Below are 25,434 nucleotides of genomic sequence, written 5' to 3' on the forward strand. Positions count from 1 at the left end.
TGTGCCTCAGGCTCTCTGTTCCTAAACCTTTCACTAATTTGAGTCAGAGTTCTTTTTCTACTTAAATCTTTTTGGATTGGGAGTTCTGTCACCAGCAATCAAGGGAATCTAACCAACACAGAACCTAAAAAGCATGGACATCTTTTGCCTCTTTTCTGTTTCCATTTTGCATAGGCTTAAGTCATGTCCTTAGGTTCTTGGAATGATCATAAATGTGTGTTTTCTGGGCCTGCAAAGGTAGTATAGCAGTGATGCTTGTCAAAACAGATGTTGTGGCTTTAGGAATCAGGGCTCTAAGACTAGCTCAGTAACTCGTGGAATGTGAGAAACTTCACTTATTTATTTTTCCCCACCTGTAGAGAGTAAGGATAATATTTGCTACACCAAATTTATTTTTTAATTTTTTTTCCATTTATTTTTATTAGTTGGAGGCTAATTACTTTACAATATTATAGTGGTTTTTGCCATACGTTGACATGAATCAGCCATGGATTTACATGTGTTCCCCTTCCCGATCCCCCCTCCTGCCTCCCTTTCCATCCCATCCCTCTGGGTCTTCCCAGTGCACCAGCCCTGAGCACTTGTCTCATGCATCCAACCTGGGTTGGTGATCTGTTTCACCCTTGATAGTATACTTGTTTCAATGCTGTTCTCTCAGAACATCCCACCCTCACCTTCTCCCACAGAGTCTAAAAGTCTGTTCTGTACATCTGTGTCTCTTTTTCTGTTTTGCATACAGGGTTATCATTACCATCTTTTTAAATTCCATATATATGCGTTAGTATACTGTATTGGTCTTTATCTTTCTGGCTTACTTCACTCTGTATAATGGGCTCCAGTTTCATCCATCTCATTAGAACTGATTCAAATGAATTCTTTTTAATGGCTGAGTAATATTCCATAGTGTATATGTACCATAGCTTTCTTATCCATTTGTCTGCTGATGGGCATCTAGGTTGCTTCCATGTCCTGGCTATTATAAACAGTGCTGCGATGAACATTGGGGTGCACGTGTCTCTTTCAGATCTGGTTTCCTCGGTGTGTATGCCCAGGAATGGGATTGCTGGGTCATATGGCAGTTCTATTTCCAGTTTTTTAAGGAATCTCCACACTGTTCTCCATAGCGGCTGTAATAGTTTGCATTCCCACCAACAGTGTAAGAGGGTTCCATTTTCTCCACACCCTCTCCAGCATTTATTGCTTGTAGACTTTTGAATAGCAGCCATTCTGACTGGCGTGTAATGGTACCTCACTGAGGTTTTGATTTGCATTTCTCTGATACTGAGTGATGTTGAGCATCTTTTCATGTGTTTGTTAGCCATCTGTATGTCTTCTTTGGAGAAATGTCTGTTTAGATCTTTGGCCCATTTTTTGATTGGGTCATTTATTTTTCTGGAATTGAGCTTCAGGAGTTGCTTGTATATTTTTGAGATTAATCCTTTGTCTGTTTCTTCATTTGCTATTATTATTATTATTTTTTTTTTATAGCATTTTCTTTTTTTTTTTTTTTTAATTTTTTTATTAGTTGGAGGCTAATTGCTTCACAACATTTCAGTGGGTTTTGTCATACATTGATATGAATCAGCCATAGATTTACACTTATTCCCCATCCCGATCCCCCCTCCCATCTCCCTCTCCACCCGATTCCTCTGGGTCTTCCCAGTGCACCAGGCCCGAGCACTTGTCTCATGCATCCCACCTGGGCTGGTGATCTGTTTCACCATAGATAGTATACATGCTGTTCTTTTGAAACATCCCACCCTCACCTTCTCCCACAGAGTTCAAAAGTCTGTTCTGTATTTCTGTGTCTCTTTTTCTGTTTTGCATATAGGGTTATCGTTACCATCTTTCTAAATTCCATATATATGTGTTAGTATGCTGTAATGTTCTTTATCTTTCTGGCTTACTTCACTCTGTATAAGGGGCTCCAGTTTCATCCATCTCATTAGGACTGGTTCAAATGAATTCTTTTTGACGGCTGAGTAAAATTCCATGGTGTATATGTACCACAGCTTCCTTATCCATTCATCTGCTGATGGGCATCTAGGTTGCGTCCATGTCCTGGCTATTATAAACAGTGCTGCGATGAACATTGGGGTGCATGTGTCTCTTTCAGATCTGGTTTCCTCAGTGTGTATGCCCAGAAGTGGTATTGCTGGGTCATATGGCAGTTCTATTTCCAGTTTTTTAAGGAATCTCCACACTGTTTTCCATAGTGGCTGTACTAGTTTGCATTCCCACCAACAGTGTAAGAGGGTTCCCTTTTCTCCACACCCTCTCCAGCATTTATTGCTTGTAGACTTTTGGATAGCAGCCATCCTGACTGGTGTGTAATGGTACCTCATTGTGGTTTTGATTTGCATTTCTCTAATAATGAGTGATGTTGAGCACCTTTTCATGTGTTTGTTAGCCATCTGTATGTCTTCTTTGGAGAAATGTCTGTTTAGTTCTCTGGCCCATTTTTTGATTGGGTCATTTATTTTTCTGGAATTGAGCTGCAGGAGTTGCTTGTATATTTTTGAGATTAATCCTTTGTCTGTTTCTTCATTTGCCATTATTTTCTCCCAATCTGACGGCTGTCTTTTCACCTTACTTATAGTTTCTTTTGTAGTTTCATTTGCTATTATTTTCTCCCATTCTGAAGGCTGTCTTTTCACCTTGCTTATAGTTTCCTTTGTTGTGCAAAAGCTTTTAAGTTTAATTAGGTCTCATTTGTTTATTTTTGCTTTTATTTCCAATATTCTGGGAGGTGGGTCATAGAAGATCTTACTGTGATTTATGTTGGAGAGTGTTTTGCCTATGTTCTGTTCTAGGAGTTTTATAGTTTCTGGTCTTACATTTAGAACTTTAATCCATTTTGAGTTTATTTTTGTGTATGGTGTTAGAAAGTGTTCTAGTTTCATTCTTTTACAAGTGGTTGACCAGTTTTCCCAGCACCACTTGTTAAAGAGGTTGTCTTTTTTCCATTGTATATCCTTGCCTCCTTTGTCAAAGATAAGGTGTCTGTAGGTATGTGGATTTATTCTGGGCTTTCTATTCTGTTCCATTGATCTATATTTCTGTCTTTGTGCCAGTACCATACTGTCTTGATGACTGTGGCTTTGTAGTGGAGCCTGAAGTCAGGCAGGTTGATTCCTCCAGTTCCATTCTTCTTTCTCAAGATTGCTTTGGCTATTCGAGGTTTTTTGTATTTCCATACAAATTGTGAAATTATTTGTTCTAGTTCTGTGAAGAATACCGTTGGTAGCTTGATAGGGATTACATTGAATCTATAGATTGCTTTGGGTAGAATAGCCATTTTGACAATATTGATTCTTCCAATCCATGAACACGGTATGTTTCTCCATCTGTTTGTGTCCTCTTTGATTTCTTTCATCAGTGTTTTATAGTTTTCTATGTATAGGTCTTCTGTTTCTTTAGGTAGATATACTCCTAAGTATTTTATTCTTTTTGTTGCAATGGTGAATGGTATTGTTTCCTTAATTTCTCTTTCTGTTTTCTCATTGTTAGTGTATAGGAATGCAAGGGATTTCTGTGTGTTAATTGTATATCCTGCAACTTTACTATATTCATTGATTAGCTCTAGGAATTTTCTGGTAGAGTCTTTAGGGTTTTCTATGTAGAGGATCATGTCATCTGCAAACAGTGAGAGTTTCACTTCTTCTTTTCCTATCTGGATTCCTTTTATTTCTTTTTCTGCTCTGATTGCTGTGGCCAAAACTTCCAAAACTATGTTGAATAGTAGTGGTGAGAGTGGACACCCTTGTCTTGTTCCTGATTTTAGGGGAAATGCTTTCAATTTTTCACCATTGAGGATAATATTTGCTGTGGGTTTGTCATATATAGCTTTTATTATGTTGAGGTATGTTCCTTCTATTCCTGCTTTCTGAAGAGTTTTAATCATAAATGAGTGTTGAATTTTGTCAAAGGCTTTTTCTGCATCTATTGAGATAATCATATGGTTTTTATCTTTCAATTTGTTAATGTGGTTGCTACACCATTTAAACAAAACAGAGTTGAGAAGAATGTGCCTAGTACTTTGTACTTTGGTATTACACACCTTCCAGCATGCCAATAATACTTCACCAGATCAACCTGTGGTTTTTCAGATTTCTCAGTCCCTAGACTGACCTTACCAGTAGTAAGCTGGGCAAATAAGGATGCCCCTACTTTTGGGAGACCCTGGAGGGAGGATATTCACATTCCATAGTTCAGGAGACTGTAGACTCATGTCCTAACCTCACCATAATGGTAACTGTTTTCATGCACAAGAGAGAATAGTAAACTTCCTTTGTTTCTGCTCTATGGATTTCACAAATGGAGTTTTTGGACTTGAACTTTTCAAAACCCATTAAGACCCTTCCAAAATTGCCTTTTATTTTTATTTTTTGGCCATGCTACATGGCATATGTGATCTTAGTTTCCTGACCAGGGACGGAACCAGCATCCTCTGTCATTTCAAATGCAAATCTTAACCATTGGACAACCAGCAAAGTCCCCAAAATTGCTTTTTCTGAAGTCTGCTAGCTGTATTTAGTTATCTGGCTGTAGAAGGAAAAATCTGTACATTCAAATAGCTTAATTTTCCACCATGAAGGAAAGCCCTCCCATAGATGCTAAGAAAAATGAAAGTAAGTCAGCAAAGATATAAATCATTCATTTTATTTCCATTCCTCAAATATATGTGAATTTATTGATTTGATATTTAAAATAGTGCTTTTGCAAAATCATCTCAGAAAACATACTAAATTTATTAAAATGCATACAAACTATTGCTGAAAATTCTAAATCCTCTAACTGACCAACTTGTTTTCAATGCACTTGTGATTATTTTCCAAGGTTTCTGTGGTTACAAGGAACAAAGAAATCATCTTGGGACCAGAGTAGAAATTTGATCAGAATAATCCAAACAATATTTGTCTACCTCTTTACAGACTCACAGGTTGCCTATTTTGAGGGGCTCTTACAAAGTATACCCAAGCATTCAGTGTTTCCCTCATTACAGTGGGCCTTTTCTTTGCTTGCAGTTTAAAACATTCAGCCAAGTACATGCTAGATAATAGGCAAAATGAACCCAAGAACTCTGCTTCATGTAGTTTTATGGATATACTAAAGTGTATTGTACTAAAGTACAATCTTTCTTGTAAGAATTAAAGACTGGAATGCAGGAGAATTCTGGTGGAATACTGGAATAAAAAACGTAACAGAGCTGGGCAGAACCAGGTGTGGCGTCCTGGTACATTAATTTTGAAAGTCAGCCCACTAATATTAAGAACAGCAAGTAGATTCAGATTCCTTTAAAAAAAAAAAAACAACAACTGTGCTTTTAGGTTTGGATTTTTCAAATAGTTAGTATTTCTTTATTCAGTTTGTGAATTATTAAGATCTTTTCCCATCTCCCTTTTCAAAATCTTCTTTTGTGTGATTTAATTCTTATTAGCATCAGCCTCTCATAGAAAGAGTGAAATTAAAATCTGTTGGGTCATCATTTAAATAAGAAAAATTGTGAAGTTATGGAATAAAGTAAGATCTGAGGATAATGGTAGAATTTAATTATGGAAGCTGACTGTTTCTTCCAAGAGAGAGTTCAAAGTTGTTTTGTTTTTGATTCTTGGGAGATGATAGAAAATGGCTAACTAGGTTATAACATAAACTTTTAGGGATGAAATTCAAATTTACCCAAAAAAGGGAGTTCCCATCTTCGACTTACTGAAGCCAAAACCTTAAATTATTTGAGCCTTTTGGGTCTCATCTCCCTGCTTCCACTATTTCACAGCATATCCATAGATGTGAGGGCGCACGAGCTCCCAGGACAGAGGGGCCTGTAAGTGCTGCAGCTTCAGCTTGGAGAAGCGGGCCTGCTCCAGGGCCTTCCAGCTCTCTCTGGTCAGGTTGCAGCCATCAAACAGAAGGTACCAGACGGGATCCAGGACCTGTTGCCAGAAGTAATTCCAGGTTGAAGGCTTATCTGCTACATGCTCCATGAAATAAAAAGCTCCTCCCTGATAAAGAAAAGGGGGAAAGAAAACCACACTAAAAATTTTAGTTTGGGACAAACAATTTGATAAGATGTTTAGATGTCAGAGTTCAGTGGCCCCAGAGGTCCACTTCATGAGAACACATGGAGAAATCCAAACTTACTGTGATACCATTGTGGTTAATAGTGTCATCTTCTGTCAGATTGTATACAGAGCTGCCAATCTATATTGTCTGTTCATAAAAGTAATATATAATGATAGCTAAAATTTAAAGCAGTTTAAAGCATTCAAGGGCCTATTCTTAATGCCTGTCACATGCGTGCTTGCATGCTCAGTCACTTCCAACTCTGCAACCCCATGGACTGTAGCCTACCAGGCTCCTCTCTCCATGGGATTCTTCAGACAAGAATACTGGAGTGGGTTGCCATGCCCTCCTCCAGGGGATCTTCCCAACCCAGGGACTGAACCCATGTCTCTTGCATCTCCTACATTGGCAGGTGGATTCTTTACCACTGAGCCACCTCGGAAACCTGGTTGTCAAACTGTCCTTTGAAAGAGTTGCAGCAGTTTGTATTCATACCAGCAATAGATGTGAGTGCCCATTTTCAATAAATGCTCATCTATATTTTTTAAAATCTATTTGATGTGTACTGTGGTATTTTTTATAACATGCATATCTTTAGTATTTTAAATCATAGCATCTTTTACTAAACGTCATAGGATGGAAAGATCCCCTGTAGAAAGGAATGGCAACCCACCCTAGTATTCTTGCCTAGAGAATTCCACGGACAGAAGAGCCTGGTGGGGTATACAGTCCATGGGGTCGTAAGGAGTTCGACACGACTGAGTGACCAACACTTTGACTACTAATACTGGCTGTTTGGATTTCTATTTTTCTGATTTGTCTGTTAATATCTGTTATCAGTTTTCTAATAGGCTGTTGGTTTTTTCTTACTGATTAGTAAGGGCTTTTAGTATAATTAAACTACATACAGTACAAATGTTTCCCCTATTTGTTGTTTGCCTTTTAATGACAATTTTTTTAACTTCTCTTTTTATTAAAAAAAAAAAACACACCTTTAAATTCATCTGAAAATTGTTCTTAGGTTCTGCTTTGCAAGCCTGTGGGAGTCTGAATCCATGCCAACCACTGTCTGAGGCTAAATAACCATGTCCTTTACTTTTGTACCATTGTCACAGAATGTAAGTGATAGGATTAATTTTAAAAAATGAATCTTCTAACAAATGATAACATACTGTACGGCACAGGGAACTCTACTTTACGCTCTGTGGTGACCGGAATGGGAAGGAAGTCCAGAAGGGATTCACTTTGCTGCATGGTAGAGACTGATGCACCATTGTAAAACAGCTATACTTTAATACAAATTAATTTTAAAAAATAGGGAAAAAATAAGAGCACAAATTTTTGGTTTGTTGAAATTAAAAAAAAAAACACACTAGGTCTCTTTTGGCAGTGACAAGAGTGGGAGCACTGGGACAGGAGACTTGAAGTGGAACTTCTCAGATTGTTTTAAGAACATGGCAGACAAGCCCAACATGGGGAAATCAGCAGCTTCGATGAGGCCAAGCTGAAGAAGACTGAGACGCAGGAGAACATCCTTTCGACCAGAGAGATCGTTGAGCAGGAGAAGCGAGTAAAGTGAAATTTCCTGTGAACCTGGAGGATTCTCCACCTCATCATCTTGGAGACCCTGTCTGTGAGGTGGAGGAAAGCCCACCTGCAAGATGTACACAAGTGACAAGCTGCACTGTGAGATTAAACAATATGTTTCTAAATTATGAACAGGTTACTGAAGAAATCAAAAGGGAAATTAAAAATTTCCTAGAAACAAATGACAATGAAAACACAACTCAAAACCTATGGGATGTAGCAAAAGCAGTTCTAAGAGGGGAGTTTATAGCAATATAGTCCTACCTCAAGAAACAAAAACATTGAATAGACAACCTAACTTTATACCTAAAACAACTGGAAAAAGAAGAACAAAAAACCCCCAAAGTTAGCAGAAGGAAACAAGTCATAAAGATCAGAGTAGAAATAAATGAAAAAGAAATGAAAGAAACAGTAGTAAAGATTAGTAAAAATAAAAGCTGGTTCTTTGAGAAGATAAACAAAATTGACAAACCTTTCGCCAGACTCATCAAGGAAAAAAGAGAGAAGAATCAAATCAACAAAATAAATGAAAAAGGAGAGGTTACAATAGACAATGCAGAAATACAAAGGATTATAAGAGACTTCTGAGCAACTATATGGCAATAAAATGGATAACCTGGAAGAAATGGACAAATTCTTAGAACAGTTCAATCTTCCAAGACTGAACCAGGAAGAAATAGAAATTATGAACAACCCAATTACAAGCACTGAAATCGAAACTGTGATAAAAAATCTCCCAGAAAACAAACCCAGGACCAGATGGCTTCACAGGTGAATTCTGTCAAACATTTAGAAAAGAGCTAATACCCATCCTTCTAAAATTCTTTCAAAAAATTGCAGAGGAAGGAACACTTCCAAACTCATTCTATGAGGCCACCATCACTGTGACTCCAAAACCAGACAAAGACAACACAAAAAAAACTACAGGCCAGTATCACTGATGAAGATAGATGCAAAAATCCTCAACAAAATTTTAGCAATTCACCAATACATTTAAAATTCACCAATACATTAAAAAACTCAGACACCATGAACAAGTTGGGTTTACTCCAGGGATGCAAGGATTCTTCAGTATATGCATATCAATATGATACACCATATTAACAAATTGAAAGATAAAAGCCATATGATAATCTCAATAGAAGCAGAAAAAGCCTTTGACAAAATTCAGCACCCATTTATGATTTAAACTGTTCAAAAAATGGGCGTGGAAAGAACATACCTCAACATGGTAAAGGCCATATATGATAAGCCCACAGTAAACATTATTCTCAATGGTGAAAAACTGAAAGCATTCCCCCAAAGATCAGAAACAAGACAAGGGTATCCATTCTCACCACCATTATTTAACATAGTTTTGGAAGTCCTAGTTACAGTAATAAGAGAAGAAAAAGAAATGAAAGGAATCCAGATCAGAAAAGTAGAGTGCTCCCTGTTTGCAGATGACATAATACTATACATAGAAAACCCTAAAGATATTATCAGAAAATTACTAGAACTAATCAGTGAATTTAGCAAAGTTGCAGGACACAAAATCAATACACAGAAATCACTTGCATTCCTATATACTAACAATGAAAAATCAGAAAGAGAAATTAAGGAATCAGTCCCATTCACTATTGCAACAAAAAGAATAAAATATCTAGGAATAAACCTACCTAAGGAGACAAAGTAACTGTATACAGAAAATTATAAGACACTGATGAAAGAAATCAAATACAACATAAACAGATGGAGAGATATTCCATGTTTCTGGGTAGGAAGAATCCATATTGTGAAAATGACTGTACTACCAAATGCAATCTACAGATTCAATGTGATCCCTATCAAATTACCAATGGCATTTTTCACAGAACTAGAACAAAAAATTTCACAATTCATATGGAAACACGAAAGATCCCGAATAGCCAAAGCAGTCTTGAGAAAGAAGAATGGAGCTGGAGGAATCAACCTTCCTGATTTCAGATTATACTACAAATCTACAGTCATCAAGACAGTATGTTACTGGCACAAAAACAGAAATACAGACCAATGGAACAAGATAGAAAACCCAGAAATAAACCCATGCACCTGTGGATACCTTATTTTTGACAAAAGAGGCAAGAATACACAATGGGGCAAAGACAGCCTCTTCAGTAAGTGGTGCTAGGAAAACTGGACAGTTACACGTAAAAGAATGAAATTAGGACACTTCCTAACACCATACACAAAGATAAACTCAAAATGGGTTAAAGACCTAAATGTAAGACCAGAAACTGTAAAACACTTAGAGGAAAACATAGGCAGAACACTTGATGACATAAAGCAAGATCCTCTATGACCCACCTCCTAGAGTAATGGAAATAAAAACAAAAGTAAACAAGTGGGACCTAGTTAAACTTAAAAACTTTTGCACACCAAAGAAACTATAAGCAAGGTGAACAGACAGCTCTCAAAATTGGAGAAAATAATAGCAAAAGAAACAAGGGTTAATTTCCAAAATATACAAGCAGCTCATACAACTCAGTACCAGAAAAACAAACAACCCAATCAAAAAGTGGCAAAAAGACCTAAACAGACAGTTCTGCAAAGAAGACATTCAGATGGCTAACAAACACGTGAAAAGATGCTCAACATCACTCATTAGAAAAATGCAAATCAAAACTACAGTGAGATACCACCTCACATGAGTCAGAATGGCCATCATCAAAAAGTCTACAAACAATAAATGCTGGAGAGGGTGTGGAGAAAAGGGAATCTCTTGCACTATTGGTGGGAATTTAAGTTGATACAGTCACTATGGAGGACAGTTTGGAGAGTCCTTAAAGAACTAGGAATAAAACCACCATATGACCCAGCAATCCCACTCCTAGGCATATACCTTGAGGAAACCCAAACTGAAAAAGACACATGTACCCCATTGTTCATTGCAGCACTATTTACAATAGCTAGAATGTGGAAGCAACCTAGATGTCCATCAACACATGAATGGATAAAGAACTTGTGGTACATCTAAACAATGGAATATTACTTAGCCATAAAAAGGAATACATTTGAGTGAGTTCTAATGAGGTGGATGAACCTACAGCCTATTATACAGAGTGAAGTAAGTCAGAAAGAGAAATACCATATATTAACACACATATACAGAATCTAGAAAGATGGTACTGAAGAATTTATTTGCCGGGCAGCAATGGAGAAACATAGAGAGCAAATTTATGGACTTGAGGAGAGGGGAGGAGAGTCAGATGTATGGAGAGAGTAATATGGAAACTTACATTACCATATATAAAATAGATAAGCAATGGGAATTTGCTGTATGTCTCAGGAAACTCAAAATAGGGGCTCTGTATCATTGTGGAGGGGTGGGATGGGGAGGGAGATGGGAGGGAGGTTCAAGAGAAAGTGGACATATGTATACCTATGGCTGATTCATGTTGAGATTTGACAGGAAACAATTCTGTAAAGCAGTTATCTTTCATCTAAAAAATAATTTGTTTTAAAAAGGACAAAGCTATTGAGCCATCTAAAAGTGTTACTGAATTCATGATAATATTTTGTAATTTGATTTTTTTTTTTCAATCAGTGGATACTGTATGTAAATAACTGTCAAATAGCAGTAACTGCTGGTTTCATCTAGGACAGTCCTGTAAATATAGATCAAGTCTGGACACAGTAGAGGGTACACATTATTAACGAGTCTTCAGAAGTTTTCTACTTAACCTACCTTTGGGGGGAGAAGGAGGAAAGGGACCAATGAGTACCTCCAAAACCCATGATGACTGTCCCATTCTCCTTCGCCTCTTCTAGCTTCCCTAGTCTTCGCTGTCCAGGCAGAGATTAGAGAGGGAGTTCCCTCTACTTGCCCCTCTGTGGGCAAGTATGAGACATGTGTTCAGAAGTGGAAAACTTGAAATTTCCTAATGGAAAAAAATTTTTCCATGGAAGAGGACAGGAGAGAAGAGGAGACCCAGGTCTGAGGAGGTTGCTGATGCCCTCTGGGTTACACAGGTTAGGCTAGAGAGCCTGTTACCCTTTCAGGTGACATGTGTAGCCAACTGGGCATGAAAATTTGGGATTAGAAGAGAGATCTGAGGTTGATACTTAGATTTGGAAACCATCTGTGTACATGGTAATTGAAAACTTTGGCGGTACATGAGATTACACAGGGGGTGTATATAAGCAAAATTAGAGCCAAAATAGAAACTCCAGTGTTTAAGGGATGGGCAGAGGAAGACTAGCCAGCAAAAGTGGTAGAAATGTTGAAGTTGGAGCAATACAAAGCCGCAGTGATAAGCACTGTGGTGCAGTGATAAGAATATGTGCATTAAAGTCACATCTGCTGGCTGTGTCAGAGAAGGCAATGGCACCCCACTCCAGTATTCTTGCCTGGAAAATCCCATGGACGGAGGAGCCTGGGAGGCTGCAGTCCATGGGGTCGCTACAGAGTCCCACACGACTGAGCAGCTTCACTTTCACTTTTCACTTTCATGCATTGGAGGGGGAAATGGCAACTCACTCCAGTATTCTTGCCTGGAGAGGCCCAGGGACAGGGGAGCCTGGTGGGCTGCCGTCTGTGGGGTCGCACAGAGTCAGACACAACTGAAGCAACTTAGCAGCAGCAGCAGCAGGCTGTGTAATGTGGGGCAAGTTTCTTAACTTCTCTAGGTCTGTTTCCCCAACCCCACATGAAGACAGTCCCTGCGTTAAGGACTGTGTGATGGGGTGAATGAGAATGCAGGAAAGCCTCTGGTTCTATTCAGCAGTGAGTGGGTGCTTTGTAGGAGCCAAAGGAAGACTTATGATCCCCTAAGAGCATTCTCAGTGCTTAAACCCGAGGTGATCATTATTTGCTTTGCAGAGAGAGGCGTTGTGAGATTAGTAACACATAAGCAAAATGTCTCTTAAATGTGCCCAGTTAATGCCCCGCCTTGGGACAGAAGAACCCAGGATTTGAATGTCAGAATCAGACCTTTTTCTGTTACAGTTTTGATGGTGGCCTATTCTTGAGCCAAACACAGAATTACAATCGGCCCTTGGTATCCACAGGTTCTGCATCCATGGATTCAACCAACAGATCAAAAATATTGGGGAAAAAATCCAGAAAGTTAAAAAAAAGGCCAAACTTGAATTTCCCACATGCTGGCAACTATTTATATAGCATATACCTTGTATTAGGTATTAAAAGTAATCTAGAGATGATTTAAGGTATGTGGGAGGATACGCATAGGTCATATGCAGATTCGATACCATTTTATGTAAGGGACTTGAGCTTGTATAGCTTTTGGTATCTGTGGTGGGGGCAGGGAGTGACTCTGAGGGACAACTATATTATTGCCTCTAAACACTATCTTCAAGTCCCTTTCTTTCTGAGGAGCTTCCTCTGTTAGAAAATAAAACTGCGGTCTAGGGCGGTATTACCCTAAACATGGCCATCTCGTCTGATCTCAGAAGCTAAGCAGGGTTGGGCCTGGTTAGTACTTGGATGGGAGAAAATAAAACTGGGGATTACAGACCATCTTTTTGCCCTAGAAGAGTAAATTCAAATGTTAAAATATTCATATTTTATGTATGTTCAGCTTTGTTTAGAATTGTTGTTCAGTTTCTCAGTTGTGTCCGACTTTGCAACCCCGTGGACTGCAGTACACCAAGCTTCTATTTAAAACTAGTTTTTAAGTAAACAATAAAGGTAATATGTGAAAATTACATACAGGTATAAAAAATTTCAAACTATACAGAGAGGTATAAAATGAAAAGAAATTCTTTCCCCTCATCCAATTCCCTTCCCAATAGGTAACCACTGTTAATAATTACATGTTTATAATTCCCATTAAAATAAATATTCTCCCCCCCCCACACAAATAGATTAGTACTCTACATAATATTTTGTTTTCATTGCTTTTAAAATTAACACTATCTCTTTGAGGATTTTTTTCATTGACATAGGTAAAAATTTCTTGTTTTATACTATGTGACAATTTACTTAACTTCCAATTGATGGGTGTTATTTCTAATTTATTATATTAAAAATATTGTAATGAATATTATCTTTAAATGAGTTTTTGCATATTTTTGCAGGATAGCTATGGGATAAATTCCTGTTGGATGAAGATGTAAATTACTTGAAAATTTGATATTATTAAATTGCCCTCTGAAGAGGACACTTCCTCCAGTTGGGTGTCCAGACCCCCAGACCCACCCCAATACCATATTGAATTTAAAAGTCTCTGGAGAATAGTAGATAAAAAGGGTCTTGCTTTAATTTATTTTTAATTGAAGTATGATTGATTATGGAGAAGGAAATGGCAACCCACTCCAGTAGTCTTGCCTGGAGAATCCCAGGGACGGAGGAGCCTGGTAAGCTGCCGTCTATGGGGTCACACACAGTTGGACATGACTGAAGCAGCTTAGCAGCAGCAGCAGCATGGTTGATTATAATATTAGTTTCAGGTGTACAACAAAGTGATTCAAAATTTTTATAGTTTATACTCCATTTAAAGTTATTACAAAATAATGACTATATTTTCCTGTGCTGTAGAATATATCCTTGTTGCTTATTTATTTTATACATTCTAGTTTGTATCTGTTAATCCCATACCACTCTTGCTCCTCCTTTTTTCCCTCTCCCAGCTGGTAACCATTAGTTTGTTCTGTATATCTATGAATTTGTTCCTATCTTATTATATTCATTTGTTTTATTTTAAAGATTGCACTATAAAATACCATGCTTTAATTTGTTCTTTAATTACAAGACTAGATATTTAAATCATATATTGGCTATTTTTATTTATATTTCTGTTCCTGTGCTTTGCTTTTTTTCCTCTTTTTAATATAATTTATTTAAGAATCCTGTTGATCTTGTTGATGTGTAATGCCTTTATGAAGGAAGTTAACTCATTATCATCCTTGGCAAATATTTTTTACAAAATATTTTTGTACTTCAGATATGTTTATAGTCCTTTTCCCTGCAGGAGTTCTAAAATTTTTTTTATTCATGTATTATCAATCTCTTCCTTCATGGCTTCTTCTGCACTCTAACATTTTTTCTTAAAAAATTCAGCAGTATTTTTTCTAGTAGCTTTACTTTTATGTTAGGGTGTTCGATCTACTGAAACTGGAGGACTGCCCTTAGTGATGGTGGTTGCTACTAAGCAGCCCTTTTCAGCCCATACTCACCGGCCTCAGCACTCGGCGCACTTCCTGGAGGATCTGCTCCTGGTTCTTCACGGAGCAGAGCACCAGGGTGCAGACCACCACATCCATGGAGCCTGTGGCCACCTGGTGCATGTTCTCCCCGGCAGCCACTATGAAGCGCTCAAACTGCAGGTGTGGGTTCTGGGCAATACTCTTGATCAAGAACTTCTCAAAGTTGGGGTTGGGATCAACACAGGTCACCTGACATCCAGAGGGGTAGAACTTGAAGTTGGCCCCCGTGCCACAGCCCAGCTCCAGCAGGGAGAGCTTCCCAGAGGGGCCCATGAACTCCCGCAGGTTGCTGAAGAGCTCCCGCTTCTTGCTCGCCATCTGTTCATTATACATCACAGTGAACCTCGCCAGGAAGTAGGGGAACCACTGTTTGCATATCCAGTTCCACAAGCCCAGAAAGTCCAGCAGGTACATGGGAAATGCCAGGATGCAGACGGCCAGCCGGAGGATTAAAATGGTGAGCGCCATCACTCAGAAGAGAAGAAAACAGATCAACAGTTAGAGATCTGACTCCTTTAACTGCGGGAAGTAGGTTTCTGGCCACACTCCAGAGCCAATCAGCTGCAGAGGAAAGAAGAACTGGCTGTGCTGGAAATACACAGCTGAAGTCAGATATCAGGCAAGAGAACTGTTTCATCCAATTAATAGATGTTTGGCAGAAATTGCCTCATCACTTATTTTTCATGAAGTGAAATGAGAAGGTTCCCAGCTTTTCCTTAGAAGGAAAGCCGATTACAACCCCTTATTCCTGCTTCGAGACTACTGCTGCAGTTTTAAATGCAGAGTGTATTCACAGCTTGTCCGTTTTCCAGTCTCTCCTAAGAAAACAGAAGCTGTGGGTGGAGCCTGGTTAAAACACACCAGAAGGCTGTTGCTAAACCCCATTTATTACTTTGTGCCCCATCCTGCTTCTGTTCCATCCTGCCCACCTCTGCCTCATTTAAAAAAAAAAAAAAAAAGAAGTGAAAGCACATGCCTGTCTGGTCACAGCAAGAGTTTTCCCTTTTGCATTCTAGGCAGAGGTTCTAAGATGTTGATAACTGCACAGTGGGATTATTTTTAAATCACTGTTTTGGGCTGCCCATCTTTTAAAGGGCAAGTTTCACCTTCAAACTGTGCCAAGTTACTGCATTACTGAATTAACTTACATAAAAATAGTCCCCAGAATATTCACTTTTGGGAACCTAAAGTTTTAAGAAAATATTTTCAGACATCCATCTGTTTTTAACAAGAAAGCCTGGGCCTTAGGGTGTTCAGGAAACATAGAAATGCCCCAAAATAATGGTAGTTTCCTTTTTAAAACCATGTAATGGACACAGGGAGTGTTTTGTTTCATTATATGTTACACCCAATGCATGTTTTATAAATATGTGCTCCATCTTAACAGCTTTCTTGAGGTGGAATTAACATATAATAAACTACACATATTTAAGCTGTATCATTTGGTTAAATTCTGGCACATGTACCCACACATGAAATCATTGCTTCAGTCAAGGTAATGAACATATCAATTACACTCCCCACCTCCCAAATACCTCTTGCCCCTTTGTGATCCCTCTTTCCTGCCCTCCCCACTCCCAGGCCATCACTAATCTGTTTTCTGTCTGGAGGTTAGTTTGCCTTTCCTATAGTTTGGGCTTACAAGAATCCTCCTGCAATGCAGAAGACAATGTTAGGTAGTTAGAATAGGGAAAAGAAGTCCAAAATGGCGGTGGCTAAAAGACCTGGAAGGGAAAAGCCCGCGAAAATAGAACAAAGGAACATCAGAGGACTGGAGTGAGAACCTCAGGTAAAACAAACAACGCTCCTGCCTAAGCCTAATTTGCATAGGACAGACCCAGGGGGAACAAAAAACATAAAAAGAGGAGCCAAAGCCCTCTTCTCTCTCTCACTTGCTCGCTCTCCCGCGTGATGGGGCGCTCTTCTCTTCGTGTCTTTGGATCGACGTGCGCTCATGCCTCGAAGATGGATTTTCCTGCTATTATTTAAATAAATAGAGCTGTAACACTGATTTATTTAAGAGCTATAACACGGTCTGTCCTCCGAGAGCTGTGACCCGCCGAGGTGGCTTCAATGTCCGTCACTCCAAATTTTTGTTGTGACGAGACAAAGAACCGAGGAGCATACACTCATGTGACAACGCCAGTTCAATTCCTGGTTGATTCCTGGGTCAGGATGATCCTCTGGAGAAAGGATAGAGTATCCACTCCAGTATTCTTGGGTTTTCCTAGTGGCTCAGACAGTAAAGAATCTGCCTGCAATGTCGGATACCTGGGTTTGATCCCTGGGTTGGAAAGATCCCCTGGAGGAGGATGGCAACCCACTCCAGTATTCTTGCCTGGAGAATCCCCATGGACAGAGGTCCTGGCAGGCTACAGTCCATGGGGTCGCAAAGAGTTGGACATGACTGAACGAGTAAGCACATACACATACATCCTATAATTTTATGTTAATTGGGATCATATAGTATCTACTTTGTCTGGTTTCTTTCATCCAGCATAATTAAGAGTCATTTATGCTGTTGTATGTATCCATTGATTTTCCACTGAGTAGTATGCAATTGTGTGGATCTATACCAGTTTGTTTATCTACTCACCTGACTTTGATGGATATTTGAGTTGTTAACAGTTTCCGTTGCTTATTACAGTAGTAGCTTATTACAAATGAAGCTACTATGGGGACTTCTCCAGTAGTCCAGAGGTTAAGAACCCCTTGCAATGCAGGGGACTCAGGTTTGATCCCTGGTCGGGGAACTAAGATCCCACATGCCGCATCTAAGCCCCTGAAAGATTGTTGCTGAGTGTGAAAGATGATGGGATTCTTGGCCTCTGGAAGAGAGGAATTCAGTCTGGGGCCAGTGACAAGGCTTGATTGCTCAGAGCTTTTGTGTAATAAAGTTTTATTAAAGTATAGAAAAGATAGAGAAAACTTCTGACATAGACATCAGAAGGAGGCAGAAAGAGTGCCTTCCTGCTAGTCTTTAGCTGGATGTTATATAGCTACTAGCAGTCTGCTAATTAGAGAAAGGAAATGACTCAAAACTCAGAGACTGGTATCAGGCCCCTCACCCACAGCTTGCATTTTGAGATAACATTGGCACAAGGGGAGATGTCCCAGGCCATAAAATGATAGACGTGAATTTTGAAGAAAGGCAGGTTTCCAAGCAAATACAGTCTCATTAACATAGCTTAAGAGAACATTTGCGTGAGTAAAACATACTGGTTTGTCAAAGTCTGTTTTGAATCTTAGGCAGAACTGACTTGAAGACAGAGTCTAGGGTAAATACATAGTTCATTAACATAGCTTAAGACAGACATTTCCATAAGAAAAATGCATTGGTTAGCTCAAGGTTTGAGAAAAGTTAAGTTCAGGTGGAATCAGGTGTCGTCATGGCAACACAGATCTTAAAAGAAACCTCTTTTTAAATTTATATAGAGAAGGGGAGGGCTTACCTCATAGCTCAGTTGGTAAATCATCTGCCTGCGATGCAGGAGACCCAAGTTCGATTCCTGGGTCGGGAAGATCCCCTGGAGAAGGAAATGGCAACCCACTCCAGTATTCTTGCCTGGAGAATCCTGTGGACAGAGGAGCCTGGCAGGCTACAGTCCTGGTTGCAAGAGTTGGACACGACTTAGTGACTAAACCGTCACCACCACCAGAGAAGGGGATAAAAACACTAACGCTTATAGTTTGTTTCCTCCTGCTGCTTAAGAGAGAGACAAAAAAATGTCTGACACTTGCAGCCTATTTCTTCCGTTTGGAGACCCCTAGCCTTCCTGCCTGTTACCCTCTCACCCCCACACCACAACTACTGAACCTGAGTGCTGTGGAACCCACAAGTCACAATTAGAGAGTCCGTGCACCTCAACGAAAGATCCCAAATGACACAACAAAGATCCTGCATGCCACAACTAAGACTCAATATGGTCAAACACATATTTTTTTAAAAGTTAAGCTACTGTGAACATTAGTGTACAAGCCTTTGTATGGACATATACTTTCATTTCTCATGGATAAATTTCTTTAATAGAATGTAAATGTCACATGGTAGGTATATGTTTACCTCACAAAGAAGAATGCCAAACTGTTTTCCAAACTGATTGTACCATCAACAGTGTATGAGAGAGTTAGTTGCTCTACATCCTCACCAACACTTGGTGTGGTCGTCCTTCTAATTTTAGTCACCCTGAAATGTATCTAGTGGTCCCTCATTGTAGCTTTAATTTGCATCTCCCAGATAATTCATGACATCAAGCATCTTTTGATGGGCTTATTTGCCATCCATATATCTTGTTCAGAGAGTCTGTTCAAATCTTTTGAACATTTTATTTTTTATTATTGTTTTTTTTGGCCATGCTGAACGGAATGTAGGATCTTAGTTCCCCAGCTAGGGGTTTGAGGCTACACCCCCTGCAGTGAAAGTGTTTCATCCTGACCACTGGGTTGCCAAGGAATCCCCTGAACTTGTTAAAACTGGATTATTTTCTTATTATGTGTTGAGGATTCTTGTATCAAATCATGTATGTATGTATGTACATGTCATGTACCAAATATGTGATTTGCAGATGTTTTCCTACTCTGTGGCTTGTCTTTTTAATGGTGTTTTCAGAAGTGCAGAAATTCTTCCTTGTGGCGTCCTTGTCTGGTTTTGGTGTCAGAATAATTCTGTCCTTGTGATACGAGTTTGGAAGCATTTCTTCTCTATTTCTTGGAAAAGCTTGAGAATTCTTGGTATTAATACTTTACATATTTGATAGAGTTCAGTAGTGAAGTCCTCTAGTCCTGTGCTTTTATTTGTTGTATAATTTTTGATTACTGATTTAATCTCCTTACTAGTAATCTGTCTCATAACCTTCTAGTAATATACACCAAGGCTGTATATTGTCACCCTGCTTATTTAACTTATATGCAGAATACATCTTGAGAATGCCAGGTTGGATGAATCACAAACTGGAATCAAGTTTGTCAGGAGAAATATCAATAACCTCAGATATTCAAATTATACCACTCTAATGGCAGAAAGTGAAGAGAAACTAAAGAGCCTCTTGATGAAAGTTAAAGAGGGGAGTGAAAAAGCTGGCTTAAAACTCATCATTCAAAAAACTAAGGTCATGGCCTCTGGTTGATCACCTCATTGCAAATAGAAGGGGGAAAAGTAGAAGCAGTAACAGATTTTATTTTCTTGAGCCCCTAAATCACTGCAGATGGTGACTGCAGTCATGAAATTAAAAGACGCTTGCTCCTTGAAAGAAAAACTATGATAAACCTAGACAGCATATTAAAAAGCAGAGACATCTTTTTGTCACCAAGCATCCATCTAGTCAAAGCTGAGGTTTCCCAGTAGTCATTTATGGATGCGAGAGTTGGACTATAAAGTAGGCTGAGCACCAAAGAATTGATGCTCATGAATTGTGGAGCTGGAGAAGACTCTTGAAACTTCCTTGGACTGCAATGGGATCAAACTAGTCAGTCCTCTAAGAAATCAACCCTGAGTATTCAGTGGAAGGATTCATGCTGAAGCTCCAATCCTTTGGCCACCTGATGTGAAGAACTGAGTCACTGAAAAAGACCCTGTTGCTGGCAAAGATTGAAGGCAAAAGGAGAAGGCCGCAGCAGAGGATGAGAAGGTTAGATAGCAACACTGACTCAATGGACATGAATTTGAGCAAACTCTTGTATTATAGTATTATAGTAAAACATTATATACATTATACAGCATTATAGTAAAGGACAGGGGAGCCTGACATGCTGCAGGCCATGGGGTCTCAAAGAATCAAACATGACTTAGTGACTGAACAACATAAAGTATCTGTTCAGATTTTCTATTTCTTCATGATTCAGTCTTGGTAGGTGGTACGTTTCTAGGAATTTATTCATTTCTAGGTTATTAACCAGTTTGTTGGCTCAAAGTAGTGTCTTACAGTTCTTTGTATTTCCATAGTACCAATTGTTAAGTGTTCTCTTGCATTTCTGATTTTGTTTATTTGGGTCCTCTTTTTTCTTAATTAGTGTAGCTAAAGTTTTGTTTATTAAATCTTTAAAAAAAACAACCAGGACTTAGTTTCATTGATCTTTCTATTGCCTTTTTAGTCTCTGTTTTATTTATTTCCACTCTGATCTTTGTTATTTACACAGACCTTCTGTTGGGTAGTTAGACTAGGAAACAGGAGTCCAGAATGGCAGTGGCTAAAAGACAAGGGAAAAGCCCACAAAAATAGAACAAAGGAAGGTCCAAGGACCGGACTTAGGACCTCAGTAGAACAAACAGCACTCTTGGCTAGCCCATTTTACATAGGGCAGGCCAAGGGGTAAGAAAAAAACATATAAAAAGAGGAGCCAAAGGGCTGGGGCCCTCTCTTCTCTTCGCGTCTTTGGGTCATGCCCTCACGCCTCGGGGATGTATTTTCTTGTTATTTTCTAAATAAAATTGAGCTGTAACACAGAGCTGTAACACTGATCTGTCTAAGAGCTATAGAGCTATAACATGGTTGGTCTGAGACCTGAGAGCTATAACATGGTCTGTCTTGAGAGCTGTGACACGCGGAGAGCTTTAACGTCCATCGCTTCAAATTTTTGTTGAGAAGAGACAGAACCAAGGAGGTTACACTCCCCTAACACTTCCTTATGCTAACTTTGATCTTTATTTGTACTTCTTTTTTTTTGTTTGTTTCTTGAGGTATAAAATTAAGTTATTTGAAATTTTTCTTGTTTCTTGAGGCAGGCATCTATCATTTTAAACTTGCCTCTTAGAATTGCTTTTGCTACATCCTATAAGTTTTAGTATGTTGTATTTCCACTTTCATTTGTCTCAAGGTATCTTTCAATTTCTCTTTTGATTTTTTCATTGACTCTTTGATTGTTCAATAGCATGTTTTTTAACCTCCATGTATTTGCAAATTTTCCAGTCTTCTTGAAATTAATGTCTAGTTTCATACCACCATGGCTAGAGAAGATACTTGATATGCTTTCAATCTTCTTAAGTTTACTAAGACTTGTTTTGTGGCCTAACATTTAATGTATCCTGGAGACATTAATGGAGAATGTTCTATGTGCCTTTGAGAAGAATAGGTATTTTGTTGCTTCTGGATAGAATCTTCCGTATATGTTTCTTAAGTACATTTCTGCAATGTGTTTTGTTTCTTTATTGATTTTCTGTCTGGATGATCTATCCATTGATGAAAGTTGGATGTTAAAGTGTCCTGCTATTATTGTGGTGGTGTCTGTTTCCTCCCTTCAGGCATGTTAACATTTGCTTTATATATTTAGGTGCTGTGTCATTTTTCTTCTCCATCCTGAGATCAGTATGTTCTGGTATTGTCAACTTAATCTATCCATGAAAAAGTTCTCTATTGACTTTTCACCCAGTGGTTTTACCAGTCACCAGTCATTATTGTCTAGATCCATTATTTTATTACAGAGCAAATAATAATATTCTCTTTATTAATCAAATACTTATATAAATAAAAACTTACCTTACCAACAATTTAGTTACTATGAAAACTACAGTTTGTTCAGGAAAGGAAGGATAAATGCTTGATTTTTCCCCCCCTATATTTTTATCAATTTTCAGAGTAATGCATTGACTCCTAACATATAACAAAGGTGAGTAGTGTTATATTTTTTCTTTTTTTTAATTAAAGATAATTGCTTTACAGAATTTTGTTTACTGTCAAACCTCAACATGAATCAGCCATAGGTATACATATATCCCCTCCCTTTTGAACCTCCCTCCCATGTTGAGTGAAGAAAATCAGAAACTAAAGAGTACATAATTAATGATTTCATTCATATAAAGTTCAAAAACAGGAAAAATGAAAAGATAGTGTTTAAGTATTCATACATTGTAAATATAATGTTAGAAAAATATGAAATTATAAAGAAAAACAAGGCAATAACTACCATTAGTCAGGGTAAAAGAAGTTGTTTTGATGTAGAAGGGTAACTCAGAAGGCTTCTAGAGTTCTGGGAGAGATCTATTCCTAGATAGTACTAGTTACATGCATATTCACCTTATAATATATATAATATAATGCTCAAAATTCATTAAGCTGTACATATGCTTTAGGCATTTTTTTTCTGTATGTGTTTACTTAACATGTAAAAGTTTTTGAAAAAATTCAAAATTCAGTAGGGCTGAGTGGAGCCCTGCTTTAATAACTTTACTTTTGAAAAAAATGAATACCTTCAGCCAGTAAGAAAATAAAACTGTGATCAAATGAACAATTATGTAAAAGGATGCCAGAAAAGCTAGTATTATTTCCCTTTGAAAACTATGATTTTTCTGTAATTTGACAAAAATATCTTACACTGAATACTAGGTTCATACTTAATAATTTCTCTTACAAGGCATATATCCAAGAATTGTCACTGTCAACATTAATATTTAATTATGGTTCTAGAAGTTGTGGCCAAATAAAGTGTATATGGCTAAGTACAGTGTAACTACTAGACAAAATTATCTTTGTCAATGACTCTAGAACCATAAAACCCAGGAGAACGAAGAACTCCTTGAATTAAGGTTAAATTCATAACAAAGTAGATGGATATGAAAACCAGTTAGAAAAGATAATGGAAACAGTTATAGCAATAATAAGAAAAACAAAATATGTAAGAATAGTTTTTGTTGTTGAGACAAATGAGCCTTTACAAGAACAAAATTGTAAATAGTTTAAGACATATAAAATAGACTTGCATAAGCTTAAAAATAAATGCTGTTTCTGGGGCAGAAGACAGGTATAGCAGGTAAAATGATAGCTTCCAAAGATGTCCAGGCTCTAATAACTGGAAACTATGGATTTGTTACCTCACACAGCAAAACAGACTTTAAAGATGTGATTAATAGCATATACTTTGAGATTTAAGGGATTAGATCTGATAGACAGAGTGCCTGATGAACTATGGATGAAGGTTTGTGACATTGTACAGGAGACAGGGAGCAAGACCATCCCCAAGAAAAAGAAATGCAAAAAAGCAAAATGGCTGTCTGAGGAGGCCTTACAAATAGCTGTGAAAAGAAGGGAAGCAAAAAGCAAAGGAGAAAAGGAAAGATATACCCATTTGAATGCAGAGTTCCAAAGAATAGCAAAGAGAGATAAGAAAGCCTTCCTCAGGGATCAGTGCAAAGAAACAGAGGAAAACAAAAGAATGGGAAAGTCCAGAGACCTCTTCAAGAAAATTAGAGATACCAAGGGAACATTTCATGCAAAGATGGGCTCAATAAAGGACAGAAATGGCCTAACAGAAGCAGAAGCTATTAAGAAGAGTGGCAAGAATACACAGAAGAACTATACAAACAAGATCTCCACGACCCAGATAATCATGTTGGTGTGATCACTCACCAAGAGCCAGACATCCTGGAATGCCAAGTCAGATGGGCCTTAGGAAGCATCCCTATGAACAAAGCTAGTGGAGGTGATGGAATTCCAGTTGAGCTATTTCAAATCCTGAAAGATGATGCTGTGAAAGTGCTGCACTCAATATGCCAGCAAATTTGGAAAACTCAGCAGTGGCCACAGGACTGGAAAAGGGCAGTTTTCATTCCAATCCCAAAGAAAGGCAATGCCAAAGAATATTCAAACTACCACACAATTGCACTCATCTCACGGGCTAGTAAAGTAATGCTCCAAATTCTCCAAGCCAGGCTTCAACAATACGTGAACCGTGAACTTCCAGATGTTCAATCTGGTTTTAGAAAAGGCAGAGGAAACAGAGATCAAATTGCCAACATCCGTTGGCTCATCAAAAAAAGCAAGAGAGTTCCAGAAAAACATCTCCTTCTGCTTTATTGACTATGCCAAAGCCTTTGACTGTGTGGATCACAACAAACTGGAAAATTCTGAAAGAGATGGGAATACCAAACCACCTGACCTGCATCTTGAGAAACCTGTATGAACTAGGAGAAGCTTTTCGAGCTGCTGTCATAAAGAAATATGTAAAGATAGACAGAGTCAGAGAAATGTAAGATTGCTGAGTTAGAAGATGGAAACCTGTGTCTGACTTCTGACCTATGGAAGTGTAAGAGAATACATTTGTTTTAAACTACCAAGTTTGTTATAGCAGATATTTGCACCGTTCATTCCCTTATATCCTTTCATGTTTCTACTCAAGTGTCACCTCCTCAGAGAGGTGTAAGGTATATCTTATATAAAATAGCACCCTCATTGCTTTTTGTCTCTTGACTCTGCTTTAGTTTTCTTCATAGCTCTTATCAATATCTCACACATTACATCACCACACCACATAGCACTGTTAGTCAGAGTGAAAGTAGTAAGACACAGTGATAGATAGCCAAGGGCTATCACATAATATGGACTTGGATTTTATTTTAAATGTGATGGCACATCATTGGAAGATTGAGATCAGGATCAAGATTGATCAAGCAGGATCAGATCAAGATATGATCTGATTTATGTATTAGAAGGATCACTGTGGTAATGTAGAGAATAGACTGAAGGAGACAAGAATGGAATCAGAGACCAGTTAGGGGACTATTATTATACTATAGTTCAGAGAGAGTTGCGAGTGGCTTGGATTAAATGGTGTGGTAGAGCAGTCTTAAATGGTTGCATTTGGAACATGTATTTAACAGGATTTGCCAGT

At 38.3% G+C, this 25,434-nt stretch overlaps 1 protein-coding gene across 2 annotated transcripts; it reads right to left on the reverse strand.

Annotated features, from left to right (window-relative positions):
• Nucleotides 1-4,641: 4,641 nt before the first annotated feature.
• Nucleotides 4,642-16,743, reverse strand: METTL7A (methyltransferase like 7A). Of its 2 annotated transcripts, XM_043884406.1 has the most exons (3): nt 16,728-16,743; nt 14,806-15,305; nt 4,642-5,933 (listed from the first exon to the last, which is right to left on the reverse strand). In XM_043884406.1, coding segments are annotated over exons 1-3 (669 nt in total). In that variant the 5' UTR covers nt 16,729-16,743; the 3' UTR covers nt 4,642-5,765. The 2 variants fall into 2 exon arrangements, with proteins under 2 accessions (XP_043740341.1, XP_043740331.1); XM_043884396.1 differs by lacking the exon at nt 16,728-16,743 and having other exon boundaries at nt 4,642-6,002; nt 14,806-15,643.
• Between the last annotated feature and the right edge of the window lie 8,691 nt (nt 16,744-25,434).

The sequence above is a fragment of the Cervus elaphus genome, chromosome 3, assembly GCF_910594005.1.
Source record: "Cervus elaphus chromosome 3, mCerEla1.1, whole genome shotgun sequence".
Lineage (NCBI taxonomy): Eukaryota > Metazoa > Chordata > Mammalia > Artiodactyla > Cervidae > Cervus > Cervus elaphus.